A 13,352-nucleotide genomic window follows, 5' to 3' on the forward strand; every position below is an offset into this window, starting at 1 on the left:
AAAACCCTCAGTAATAAAACTCTGAGTCGTGGAACAATTTGGTCTGAAAGACTTGTCTCCCTCTTTCAACTGTTGGAAATACTCAAGGAGCAGATCTGTCGATATATATTTATAAATATATACACATATACATATTAACAAAATAGAGCTTTATGTTATAAAGCATTCGTGAAGGTAATCGTTCTACGTGGGTGATCCTTGTCTGTTCATTTCCTGCAGGGGAGTGAGCTCACACGTCATCCACTTTATGGCTTAAGATACCTGCGGTCACCGGTCACAGTAAACTAAGAGGAGGAGACGTCAGACTTCAGGGGGTCAGGGGGAGATTGATTTTTAGAGTTGGGTCACCCAGTCGAAATTATCTGCTTTTCATGATTATAATCGGTGACGTTCATTTTAGAAAAAGAATCAAATCTAGTCTGGTTTTACAGAAAAATCTTCTCTTGCCACACAGCTTACGTTGAAAAATGCAAATAACAAATTTAGTTTGACTAGACAAACAAGCATAACTTCTCCAGGATATAAATACTGTAAACAGCTCAAACTGGCAGTCAATACTGTCACCTGGATAATTGGTAATAATGCAGGCTACCTCAATGAAACTGTTGAGTAATAATGAAACAACAAGCCAATAGGTCATACTGAAGTTATTGCTACTTTTTACAGATACAGATACTGAGGTTCTGTCTGATCAAGTGGAACATTGATGATAATAACGCTGTGAGAAAAGTGCCATCTTTTTTTGTCTGATTAAATACTTGTAGAAAAAAATTCAAGTAATGTTGCAGCGCTGCTTCTCTTCCACTAGAGGGAGCTCGCAGCTCTTAAACAGCTGCTCAACCCTCACCCCGTCTTACCCAAACTGCTCCCTGACTGGAAATTAAATGTTGTAGTTCAAGTGTACAGTATGTGACATTTCAGAGGCGGCATCTCAACCAACTCTTTGCTTTTTCTTCATAATGAAAGAGATTATTGGGATCACTTTCCTGTAGGTGGAATAACATCTGCAAAGTGTCCCTCCAGTGGAGGCCCTTCTGTGAACCTGGACCCAGTCATGATGAAAAATTGACACATGGTCATCGAAACATTGGTGTCATGGTTGAGTTCAATAGTCTAGAGTCCTGATGGTGCCACTATAATCACATTATTAGACTTAATTATTCTCAATTAATATGGTGACAAATTGAAAACAGAAATATAAATATAATGGTGCATCAGATGTCGACGATGTTAAATACTCTTACTATACTTGAATACTTTTGGGTCCATTTTATTTTTTAAGTGATGCTTTAAATGAAAGCAATCACAAAATGGAAACTTTAAATGTTAAAGCGGGAGACAAATTCATTTTGAGAGTATGCACACAGAACACAGTGATTCCATTTTAAATTTCAATTATTAATCTCTCCTTTAAAAAACTATAGAAACAGGGTTATTAATTAGCACCGCCAAGGAGGTTATGTTTCCACCCATGTCCATTTGTTGTTTGTTTGTTGGTTGGTTTGTGATCAGGATTACACAAAAACTACTGAACGCATTTCCACAAAACTTGGATGGAGGATGGGTCTCAGCCCAGAATAAACCCCATTAACTTTTGGTGCACATCTGGATAAAGGATCCAGGATTTACTTCTCACCTTCTTTAACATTGCAGGAAATGGGTGTTGATTTTCCTCTATTTTTCTTGGAATAATGCATGATGAAAAAAATGAATGAGTACAAAAGGGGACTGTTGGGCCTTGGTGGAGGTATACACTCTACTAAGTGCCATTTTAGTTGGCTAATTTAATTTAATTCAATTACTTTTTAATAGGGCTGTCAAAGGTAATGCGATAATAACGCATTAATGCAAATTCCAAAACAAACCTTGAGCAGAAATGGATAAAGAAAAGGGTCTTTTGAAAGGCTTCAAAGACCTGCCAGATGGTTCTCAAAACAAGAACACAGTTATTTGCATTTACTGTCGGTGTGAACTGAGTTTCCAGTACATCGAGTCTCAAATACCACTTGCTGGCCAAGCACACAGCTGATGCAGAGAGCCCTCCTCCCCCTCAGGTGGATAGTTTGCAAAGGAGACTCCTGGATAACTCTACATGTGACAAACATTCAACAGCGATAGCTAAATGGGTGGTTACAGCTTGCAGGCCTATTATCATTGTTTAGTTAACCTTCATAAGTGTAAAGTTGGACACTACATTGTGTTAGTAATACTGAGGAATGTCACATTCAGGTCAGTATGCCCATCTGTTCTTGCTTGTTGGGCTTCAGTTTGCCATGTTATGCTTTCAGCATATTTTTTCAGCATGCTGTACCTTTGAGGTTATTCTGGAGAATATTCTGGACAGTATTTGTTTTGGATTGTTGTTTTTCGATTTCGATTGCTGCAATAACAATAAACATATATTTGCATAAAGCAAGCATATTTGTCCACTCCAATGTTGATAAGAGTATTAAAAAGGTAAATTAAATATCCCTTTAATGTACATTTAGAACAGATAAAAAATTAAATATTTTAATCAATCGACAGCCCTACATTTTTTATATATATATTTTTTACGGTTTCCTGTGCAGAACTGAAATGCAAATTTAATACATGAAATGCATGAATTGATTATAAATAAACACCAAAAATGATTATTGAAGTGGCACACTCAGGACTCCATACACCTCAGAGATGAACCATCTAAGTTTATCAGCTCAGGGTTTTTTTCCTTTCACTTGCAGATAGTGTCAAGGTGCTTATGAAAAAGTGTTGAATATGTAGATATAGGCAATAAACATAAAAAAATCCTTGATGGAATTCCTTCAAGTCCATGTCTTATATCATACTCAGCAATTAGCTACTGTTTAACATGACCTTAAACTCTGCTATGCTCCACTTTTTCATCAAACACCTTTAAAATGAGGCCTGATAGTTTGTTTTCAGTCAGTCCAGGGTGAATAAGCCAGTACAGAATGACTCAATCAAATATGAATAGTGGGGGAAAAAACAGTACTCCAGTCCAGGAAAATATTACAGCAGACCTACACTTTAACACTTGTTTCAGACCTGTTTAAGCCATGCTAATATGCACCCGCTCTGTGGACAATCTTTGGAAATGCACTCGATGCATAGTTTTGCAGCAGCTGCAGCATTTAGAGAAAGAGAGAGGAGGGGGATAAAAGCAGAATATGGGCGTAAAGCATCATTATACACAACATGGAGATATTTAACATTTCAGTTCGACTTGAATGACACTTGGTTTGTCCAGAGAAGTGCAGAGAGAGCAAGTGTGTGTCCCTCTGAGGAGGAAAACAGTTGGGGCGTTCCTGATTGGGCCCGGGCCAAAGTCCAACTCAGAGGTCGATTACATCAACAACAGCTCTCCGTTTAGGAACCCGACTCCGCTGTCATGAGGTTAAGTGCCAAGTAACAAACAAATAAACAAATAATGGCTCTGCTGCGACAACGAGCGCTTCTCCCGCATACTGTAAAATAGTTAAATGAGTGTGGAGAACTGAAGGTCGGAGGGATGGAAATGGAGGTAATTGTGCGTCGCTGCCGTTAAGATCACAACTGAAAATAACGTCAATACTGTATATGGTTGTAACTTACTGTACAGGTAGATATGAGGTGTTTTGAAGAAAAAAAAAAGCTAACGCCCTCAGCGTTGAGCGGAGGGATATCTGAGTGTGGAGGTGTAAATGGTGTGCTGAAATTCACATGAAACGAGAAGTGGAGAGGCTGGAGGAGGGACGGAAAAAGGAGCTCAGAGGCCGGCCGATGAGACTGTGTGCTCGCTTTCCAGCCGTCCAAGTTTGATGAGGTTGAATCAGAGGCTGATTGTTTGAAACAGGATGACAAAAAGTCTCTCCTGGTGCCTGCTGGTAGCCTTTCAGAGCATCATGTAGCGTAAAGCTAACGTGCGGCCAAACCGCAGCAGCCTGCAAACAAGGACTGCAAAGATTGTATACAAGAAGCTCTCCCAACTCTCCTTCGATCGGTTGACATTAACTTCTACATCGTCCTCCCCGATGTTGCACAGTGCTAACAGAGTAAGACATGGTTGGATTTGTTGGAATTGGGCAGAGACCTGAGGTTTTTCTGAGCACTTGCAGTCTTGTTAACCCACCTCTGAGTTCTACTCCAGAAAGCTCACACTTCAAAAACAGCTAGTGCAAGACCTGACGTGTTCAGTCGAGTCAGGCAGGAGTTCCTTTAAGCAGACGTGCTGCCCCCCCAACCCCACCACCACAGTTCCCTCCCTCCCCGAAGTGAGTTCAGTCCTGAAAGAGAGAGAGAAAGAGAGAGAGAGAGAGAGAGAGAGAGAGAGAGAGAGAGAGACGGCTCAGGTCCAAATGTAGACAGCCTGAGGCTCTCCCAGTCCACGATTGTCCTGATCACAACGCTGAGTGTCCAAATATGACATCACTGCTGTTTTTTTTTTCTGTTTTTTTTTTTTTTTCAACATACCTGCAAGCATAACTGTGGGTGTTAAAACCTGATCATCTCTGCTTTTTCTCGTCAAGGTGCAGGAATAGCAAGGATCAAAACGATGGCTCAATACGTTTCTCTTGTCCTCTGTCCGACCTTATTTTAGTCCACTGTTGTCACTCGTGTTGCCGTGTGATTTTCATATATATATTTCTTATTTATATATTTTTACAAGGTATAAAACAGACCCATAGACATGATGAATTCATTGTTTTCGAAACACATCAAAGGGAGCCGAGTAGAGGAGGGACGGAGGGACGGAGGGAGGAAGGGAGAGGTTCTCCATTCAAAGTCATCACATGATCTGTCCCTTGCTGGAGACGGGATTTGAAAAAAGGACCCCGATCCAGGGCTGAGCGGGAGGCCAGGGAGGAGGAGGAGGAGGAGGAGGGAGGGAGGGAGGGAGGGAGGGAGGAGGAGGAGAAGCTCAACCCTCTCTGCCATTATGTCATTTGATGAGGGGCTTCTAGCATCTCCATGAGGAAGGTGTCGATGGGCGTGTCGCCGATGAGCTTGAAGAAGAACAAGTGCTCCAGACACTTGAGGCCGATGGACCGCAGCGCTGGTAACCGCAGCAACAGCTTGGCAAATCTGTCACAACACAGGACAAAAATTAGACATGAGGACCAGGATAGCAGAATACATCTGACAGGAAGAGGGAGGGACGGGGAAATGATCCTCAGGAAAAACTAATATATACAGAAGTACAGTGTGTAGCTGCCTATTGGAAGACTGAGAGGCTGTTTTTTAATTATATCGGCATATATTGACAGAGCGTCTTATAGGCTACAGTTCAGTAGTTGTTAGGATAATGCTCTCGCTCTGATGGCTGCAATCAGGGACTTTATACAGGTCGCTGTGCAGTTGAATATAGCAGATTACAGCAGTATAACTGCTGACAGTGTAACATGACAAAAACTGTCCCTTGACAACCTCCTGTCTAAGAAATGGACCACTTTGCTTTTTACAATGTAATTATAAAGATTATCTTCCTTTTCTGACATTCTACACACTGGACCTTTTAAAGTGTTTTTCTGGCATCTAACTATAATCCTTTAACAGCGCAGTGCTGCTCTTGTGACACGTCATTGGCAACTATATTCATGTTTTCTAATTGTTTATCTAATACGACTACTGATGTGGCTAAACTTTGTTTTGTCTGCTGATTAAGGACAGCAGCACAACTAGAAGCTCAGCTGTTTGACATTCTTTTTGTTGTGAATAAAATAAAAAATAATAATAATGAAATTGAACAGAACACATAGTCGAAGCCAATGATCAAATATCACAATTATGCACCTGCTTGTTAACAGCTGGCATTCATCAGGAAGAAATCACTGATTTGTGACAGGCTAGGGCAGTTAGGAGAGTTTGGGCAGAGAATTTCAGATAAGAATACAAAAATGTTCTTGCATTAGGCCAATTTTTTTTCCCTAATTTGAGAGCTTTTTAACTTACTTTCAGACCTTTTCTGACATCCAACAGCTTACTGTCAGGTTATAAACATAATATGCAATTTTTTAAATCAAAACAACTGAGGAGAAAGAGGAGACAGCACATGAGGAAGAGCAGGACTCACAACTCACACATATATTTATTTATACGCACACAACCATTTTTGTCAGGTGAATGTAGCATTACTACATATATGCAGTGCATCTGTGCAAGCAATCATAAGACAGTGAACCCAAAGCTCCTGTATTGATGATAATAACTGCCTTTGTGTATACTGTGCGTAGTAATGTAATATTTACCTTCTGAAGGCTTACATGGATTGGAGTTTATGATAAATACAAGTTCAAGCCATACTCTTTTTGTATTTCTCTATCTGTGGATTGCACAGATTATCTCAGCTCAGTTATGAGTAATTTCAGTGTTTGTATCCATACCTGCCAGGCTGCTCGGGGTACTTCTGTTTGCAGTAGGCCTCTAAAGATGCATACACTTTCTCTCTCAGAGCTTCTACCTCGCTGGGGTTGGACAGACCTTTAGAGTCTGTGGAGACAAAAATATTATTTTAAAAAAAAATCAGCAACAACTGTAAACGCTATAGCAGAAGGGACAAAACTCCTGCTAAAATCTGCTCTGTATCTGTGGCCAGATGTTCTCCTCACAGTAGTTTTGGATGTAGAGCAGAGCCTGACTCACTTACAAGTTGAGTTTTAGCCCCACAGGCTCACTGAGGACGTGTATCACCACATTCTGGGTTAGTCCAATTAGGACTGTAATTTCCAAGCTGCGCTAATTTAAGCTTCACCGGAGGACTCGTCTTTGATTAACGACACAAACGCGTCATTGATTAACATTTCTGACAAACAAAGCGTTGCACAATTGATCAACAATGAATGAACAGTTGTCGTTAATGGCTGGACTTGATCACACAGTGTGGGAAAGGAAAGACTGAGAACCTTTTTAGCCTCGCCGTCCCATCCTCCACCACCCCCACCCTTTGGTGTCTCACTCAGACCAGTCTAGTGAGCCCCTAATTAACAAGGAATCAGGCCGAGAAGTGAACCGAGGCCAGTGGGCCTGGATGTGGCCGGGACAAAATGTGGAATACAGAGGATCAGTGTGTCGGGGGTGAGCAGATCCACAGTGGCCCCCAGAGGGACGAAGGGAGGCTCCCACATAGAGTCATTAAAAACCTGGGTCATATTCATGGCTTGGTTAAGCACACTTTGGGTGCCATGTAGATGAGGTTTAAATACAGCACAGCATGCTGATATCAGGAGGGACACATGCCAAGGCTTCGTTTAAAGATAACTCGCTGTCAAGGGTTTTCTTTGGACTGATTTTTGCAGGAAAATGCCATAAAAAGAAATGGATGTCACATTATAAAATAAATAAGAATTCATTAGTTTACCAGCAGCACATCCATCAATCAAACATGCACTGTATCAGCTTTTATTTTGAGCTTCCCACGTTGTTATGTGGAGTTGGAAGCATGTCAGTTTTGTAAGTCACAAGCAAGTCTCGATTGCTCTCTTGAGAGAAGTCTAAAGTTAAGTTCAAAGAAAACAAAAGAGAGTCAAAGGCTTGTTCCCAATTCTCAGGCTACAATCATGAGGTCAAGCTGAGTCAGTGATGGTCCACCCAGAATCTAAAATTTGAAACCTTTTAGTTGGCTTGGATATGTAGTTTCTTCACTTACTGTAGATCACACTGGATTCAGTCATTTACAGAATCCCAATAGGTACATTTTTTATTTTTTCCCACATAATCCTCTTCTCCATCCATATGCTAAGTACACTCCAAACATTTGGTTGAATAAACTGCTTCTGTGGCTCGCTATCATCCTTCCCGAAGCAATAAAGCTCCCCCGAAGAGGTGTGCTTATCCACATTTTGGTGGAAGTATGAATGCTTGCAAAATACTCTGAATACTGATGGGCACTGGAGAAGTGGATTATGCTGCAGGGGTTGTTTGAGAAGTTCTTATGGATGTTTTGGTGCTTTCCTTCCCGCTGTGAAGTTGTTGCCATTGGAATCGATTGTAGTTTCTTTATGGATGCAGCCTCAGTTTGGTCACAAACCTTTTACCAGCTCGGGCACACTGGAGGACAGAGTCTGATACTCAAATACGGAATTTAGGTGGAGTATCCCTGAGCTTCAAGTCCTTACATGAGTCATATTCTATTTTAGCAACATTAAGGTCAGCTGAATGTTGTTTTTCTGGGTAATAGTGAGAAACAGTAGCAGCCCTACAGCACACAAAGATCTTTGAACTGGGATAAAATGTTATTTTATGTACGATATTTGAAAACTACAAACATTAAAAATCTCTGTATTAGTATAAGTATTACTTTCACTCTCAGTGTGGAGTGAATCAAAGTATATGAATTAATAATATTAATAATTTTGAATTATTTAAGCCTGAGTCGTTTGTCAGCAGAATTACATAAAAAATATGGGACAGATTTCCACAAAACTTGCATCCCGACCCAGAATAGACCCCATTAACTTTTGGTGCAGATAGATCCAAGACATTTTCACATCACCTCTCATCCAAGAGGCTTCTTCAGTTCTAACAAACTGGAGAGGAGTTGGCTGGCTTTTAAACTCTGTGTGGGTGAAAAAGCCAGCCAGCTCCCCTCCAGTTGGACCTTCATTACAGCTGCTATCTATGAGTGAGTACAAAAGGGTATTAGTAAGTATTAGCTCTATTGAGGTCCATTCTAGTCGTAAATTAAACTACAACAAGCTAAAACAATAAGACAATTAATCGATTCACAGAAAATGTATTTGCCGACTATTTTGATAGCCTAATTGTTAAAGTGATTTTTTAAAGCAAACACACCCAAAATTTCATGGTTATGCTTCACAACATTGAGGATTTGCTGTTTTTTCTTTGAATTATTCTAATACCTGTAATTTATTTTGTGGTTTGTACTGTTGGTTGGACGAAATCAAGCATTGTGAACTTTTCATGTTCGACCCTGGGTTATTGTGGCAACAGTTGTCTCTATTTTAAGAGTTTTTACAAACCAGTAATCAAACAGTTCAAAACCTGCTTTTATGTTAATACAAAAGTAATAATAATCTGATGATATTTAATTGCACAACAGTCACAGAGGACATTTTTTCTGCATTGAGCACTTTTACTTTTTATGCTTTAAATACATTTTCCTAATTATACTTTCAAACTTTTATCTCAGCAACACTTAAGGACTTGTAACTGAGTATTTTCACAGAATGGTATTGGTACATTTACATTTACAGTAAAGTATCAAAATACCCCCTTCACAACTGAACCCTAATACAGCTGATTGTTCTGGTTCAAAGTCTGACTGAAACTAGAATAAAAAGACAGCATTGGACAGTAGATGTTCTTTAAAAACACTCTGAAACACCTAATTTACAGCTCCTTTCAGCTGCAGCAGCAAATAAAAGCAATAGTTACCTGGGTTGAAAAGGACTATTGCTCGAAGGCACCCCAGTTCTGTCTTATCCATCTGCATGTCCCTCATCTTTGACACCAGCTCTGTGAGCACTCTGCATAAAAGAGACACACACACACACACACACACAAAGAAAAGAAACATAGTCAGAGATGTGTCTCATTCAAAGGCAGTTTGCTTAATCCATCTTGGCTACTAGACTGTTTTTGTGTTCTAGCAGAAGAAACTAACGCGTGCCAGAAAAGTTAAGATCACAGGAAAGCATTGAGTCTAATTGGTACATTTTTGTAAATGACATACGGCGCTTTAAGTGAATTATCCAGAATCCAGACTGGGACATTAAAAATATGGTTTAACTACTATCCAGCTCAAATCTATTTAAAAACAAATACACACAAGTGTACATACTCTGAGCCCACATAGGCACAGTTAGATCAGTGGAAAAGTTTACAACCCTGCAAAGCCATTATATTTAGTACATGGTTTTCATAAAAGGAAAGCCACAGAGTAAACACGAGCTGTAATCGTACACCAGCACTCCCACTGTCTCTGTGTGACATCACTGGTGGGAGTGTCGGCGCGTGGTGGAGCCGCTCGAACTCCTCACCCCTCTTTGACTCGGTCACACCCTCTCCTCAGCCGCTCTTTATTTTCCCCTCTCGCTCCGTTTTCTACCCTCCCTCCCCCCTCGCTCGGATAGTAAAGTCAATTGTGGCTCTTAGCTCATTCTAATTCAATTTGCTCCGAGGAGGAACAACAGGCCTGGAAAAGGGAGAAAAAAGGGAAAAGAAAAGACTCAAGTGTTTAAGTTAATCAGTCTCTTCATTCGTACGGTGAAGAGAGAGAGGAGTAGATAAAGAAACTATCAGTTCTCTGTATCTTAATGCTTGCCACGGTTAATGGCAAGAGATGGAACATGTCCTGTGGCTGTGAGCGCTGATGATTGAACACAGAGGCTGGTGATCGGGGGGCGGGGGCAGAGAAGCAAGAAAAGAGAAGAAGAACAGACGCAATGCCAAAGATGTACTGCTGCTTGAATGAGTTGATGACAGCACCTGATAAATTAGCTAAGCTATGAACTGGTGATCAGAACTGTTGATGAATAATACTGTATTTATCAATAAAAACACTAAAGATTTTGCTTGTATCTTTCATAACTTCCCAAATCGTGTGCATCAGTTCAGCTCAAGGTGTGATGCTGTCTGAACAGACACAGCAGGCTCATGTGAGATTTCAGTCTGTCAGACAGCTGGAAAGTCAATAACAGACACCAGAGTGGTTCCTGCACACACCCCACTTCACAGTGAGTGACTCGTGCATGGATTTTTTTTCTTTTTTTGACATTTTCTGAGCAGGTCAGTGTTTTCTGTGTGACCACTGATGCACACAGGTGTACATATTTAATATAGTGGAGTCAATCAATAGTTCCTGTGCTGCTTTTACAAAGAACACTTGTGACTTCCAGCTGAGGCGTAACTGAAATATTACACCTGAGCTGTTCAGTTGGAAGAAAGTCATATACTATAAATGATGAAAGCAGTTTGTAATGAAACATCTTTATCAGTGGGTGTTGGTAGTCGTCACTAAGGCTTTATTAGTAGCTATTAAATGATTTATTAATGGTAATATTGATGATGATTAAAAGGTATAAATAACAACTAATTTAATCTTAAATGACAAAGTTATGCTGCCTGCTATACTGACTTTTCACAAACGTCATTGACGTGCTGAGATGGAATTATAGAAAAATAAATTATTCTCCTCCTATTCTCCTCCTCACTTTTTAAAAAGGCTTACTTAATAACAGGAAGTTTATAATGTTAATAAATCATGTATTAATGCTTAATAGAGCACCTAAAGTGAGAGCAAATTCAAAACCTAAATTAATGGCTTATTACTAATTAATAGTGTTCAATTATTTAATAATAATCAATTATTTATTAGCATTAGCAAAACTTTTAGTTAAAACTTTAGTATACCTAAAAGTTTCCATTTTCTAATAAGACACCACTACTAAAGAGGGTAAAAATATATAGTAGTGGATACACTATTAATGTTTAACAGAGCAGTAATAAGCCATTAATAGAATTTCTTACAACCCAAACTGTACCCATACTGTAAGCCAGAGAGTATTTCACAGTTTGGTCAGTCACTCGTATTAATGGCTTATTATTGACTTATAAAACTTATAATTATTAACTACTAATAAAGCCATTAGTTACCCTTTATAAACCACCAAATGTTTAATTAGAAAACGGTACCTAAAGCATTTTCAAAAATGGTTATTATAGGTGCCCTGTGGAGTTTTCTTGTAAACCAAATTTCTGTTTACACTCAGCAATTTCTACTGAAAGCCAATGTGTGTATCTTTGAGGACTAACGTTAGAATAGATTCCCTACCTCATGAAACAATCATGAAGCAAACTGTTCTTAAAATTTGGAAACCTGCATTGTTAACATTAATGTTTACATCCTGGCAGTCTTCTTCTTCCATGCTTTTGCTGGTGTTTCTTGGTGTTTTACCACTACCAGTAGATCAGTGGAATACCGTGTAATCATTGGCAGACATGTACATCCTGCCATCTTCATGCATGTGTGTGTGTCCTCATGCATAAGAAAAATAACAGTGACCCATGCCTGAAAACATTGCTCAAAAACTCCACAGAGTACCTTTAAAAGGAAGTTCCGTAACATAATAATGACCTGTCAAAGATGGCTCCCACTCCGGCACTATGGGCGCTGTTGCGGTGCACGTGCAGCCCGGTTGCCAGCAGAATCCCGTCTTTAATTGCTATCGAACGGTGCGAAAATGATGCAATGAGGAGTTCATTCCAACCTGCGGAAGAGATGGGGGAAGGGATCGGGGGAAAAAGTATGAAGGAAAAAAAACACAAGCGAATCCCAGTACAAAAGTTCACACAGCATTCAAGCAAAATGAAACTGACAACAAAGGGGGAATTCCAATGAATCAATTAGCCTGCGCGGTAAAAGCGTGCAGCTTTCTCAAGCACAGGCATCAGGTTATTACGAAGACATTTGAATCATGCTTTCTGAAGAGACAAGCGTGTAAAAGGGATGAACTGTGCCTGCCATCACGATAAAGACAACAGGCTTGATGTGCCAAAGCAGGGGCTTGACACAGAGAGCAGCGAAGACACAAGACGCCGCCTTCTGAGTGACAGGGCTCCTTTAAATGTTCTGCCTGGCAACACTCGCCTCTTCTCCCCAGAGTTGAGTTGGGTATGAGAGGAGCTGGGATGCTTTTATCTGTGATACAGCAGAACTAAAGCGGTTATTTATAGAAAACCTGAGAGCCGCGAAGAGACGAGCTCTCCAGAATAATGTCTCTCTCTCTGCTTTGCTGAAGTCTCTCCATCATTGAATGTGCGCTGGATAAGGAACGATGGGAGGCTTTTTTTTTTTAAGTGCAGGATGGGTGTGTAATAGCATTTTTCGAATATAATGGTGTAATTTGGAGTGACAGGCAGGCAACAAGGGCAATGTGTTGGGAGAACCCTAAAGACCTTCCTGCATGTGATGTTAGCGAGTGGAAGAGAAGTGACAGATGATTCACTGTGTGTTTTTACGCTGCTGCTTCTGTGATCCTGAGCGGTTTGCTTGCTTTTCCACATAGAGCAGATCCACACAATGAGCTGTTGTGACCTTGGTGGGTCTGACTCTTTTCTCAGTCACATGACCGAGAGAGTTATTCATGGTTATGGCCACATTAGTCTACTCGAGTTCTGTTTTGCTTAGAATTTTCTCCCTAAATACAGACTGAGAGCTAGCGCTAGCATCTCTAATAAACATTTTTCTGGGGTTTTCTACTGTATATTCTACTGTCAGTGGGTATCATAACTGGTTATTTAGGTAGCACTCAACAGCATATTCTATTGGTTAGCCATTAGCAGGCTGTCAACTGTTGCTTTATCTTAAAGACAAAGTGTCTGTTTACTATTTAAAACAGTACTAATTTGTTCAC

The 13,352-nt window shown here is 40.2% G+C and overlaps 1 protein-coding gene across 3 annotated transcripts in view; it reads right to left on the reverse strand.

Moving 5' to 3' along the window:
• Window positions 1-4,604: 4,604 nt before the first annotated feature.
• rxraa (retinoid X receptor, alpha a) overlaps window positions 4,605-13,352 on the reverse strand; it is a 114,476-nt gene continuing 105,728 nt past the window's right edge. The window contains exons 8-11 of one of the 3 annotated variants that reach the window (XR_012179896.1): window positions 12,041-12,206; window positions 9,373-9,464; window positions 6,363-6,468; window positions 4,605-5,064 (exon numbers count right to left, since the gene is read on the reverse strand). Coding sequence is in view for 2 of the 3 variants with exons in the window: in XM_073478002.1 (XP_073334103.1) it covers window positions 4,917-5,064; window positions 6,363-6,468; window positions 9,373-9,464; window positions 12,074-12,206 (479 nt within the window). In the remaining variant the exon portion in view is untranslated. The remainder of the gene's footprint in view (window positions 5,065-6,362; window positions 6,469-9,372; window positions 9,465-12,040; window positions 12,207-13,352) is intronic. The other 2 variants (XM_073478002.1, XM_073478003.1) reach the window with 2 other exon arrangements.

Source organism: Pagrus major, chromosome 12, assembly GCF_040436345.1.
Source record: "Pagrus major chromosome 12, Pma_NU_1.0".
Classification (NCBI taxonomy): Eukaryota; Metazoa; Chordata; class Actinopteri; order Spariformes; family Sparidae; genus Pagrus; species Pagrus major.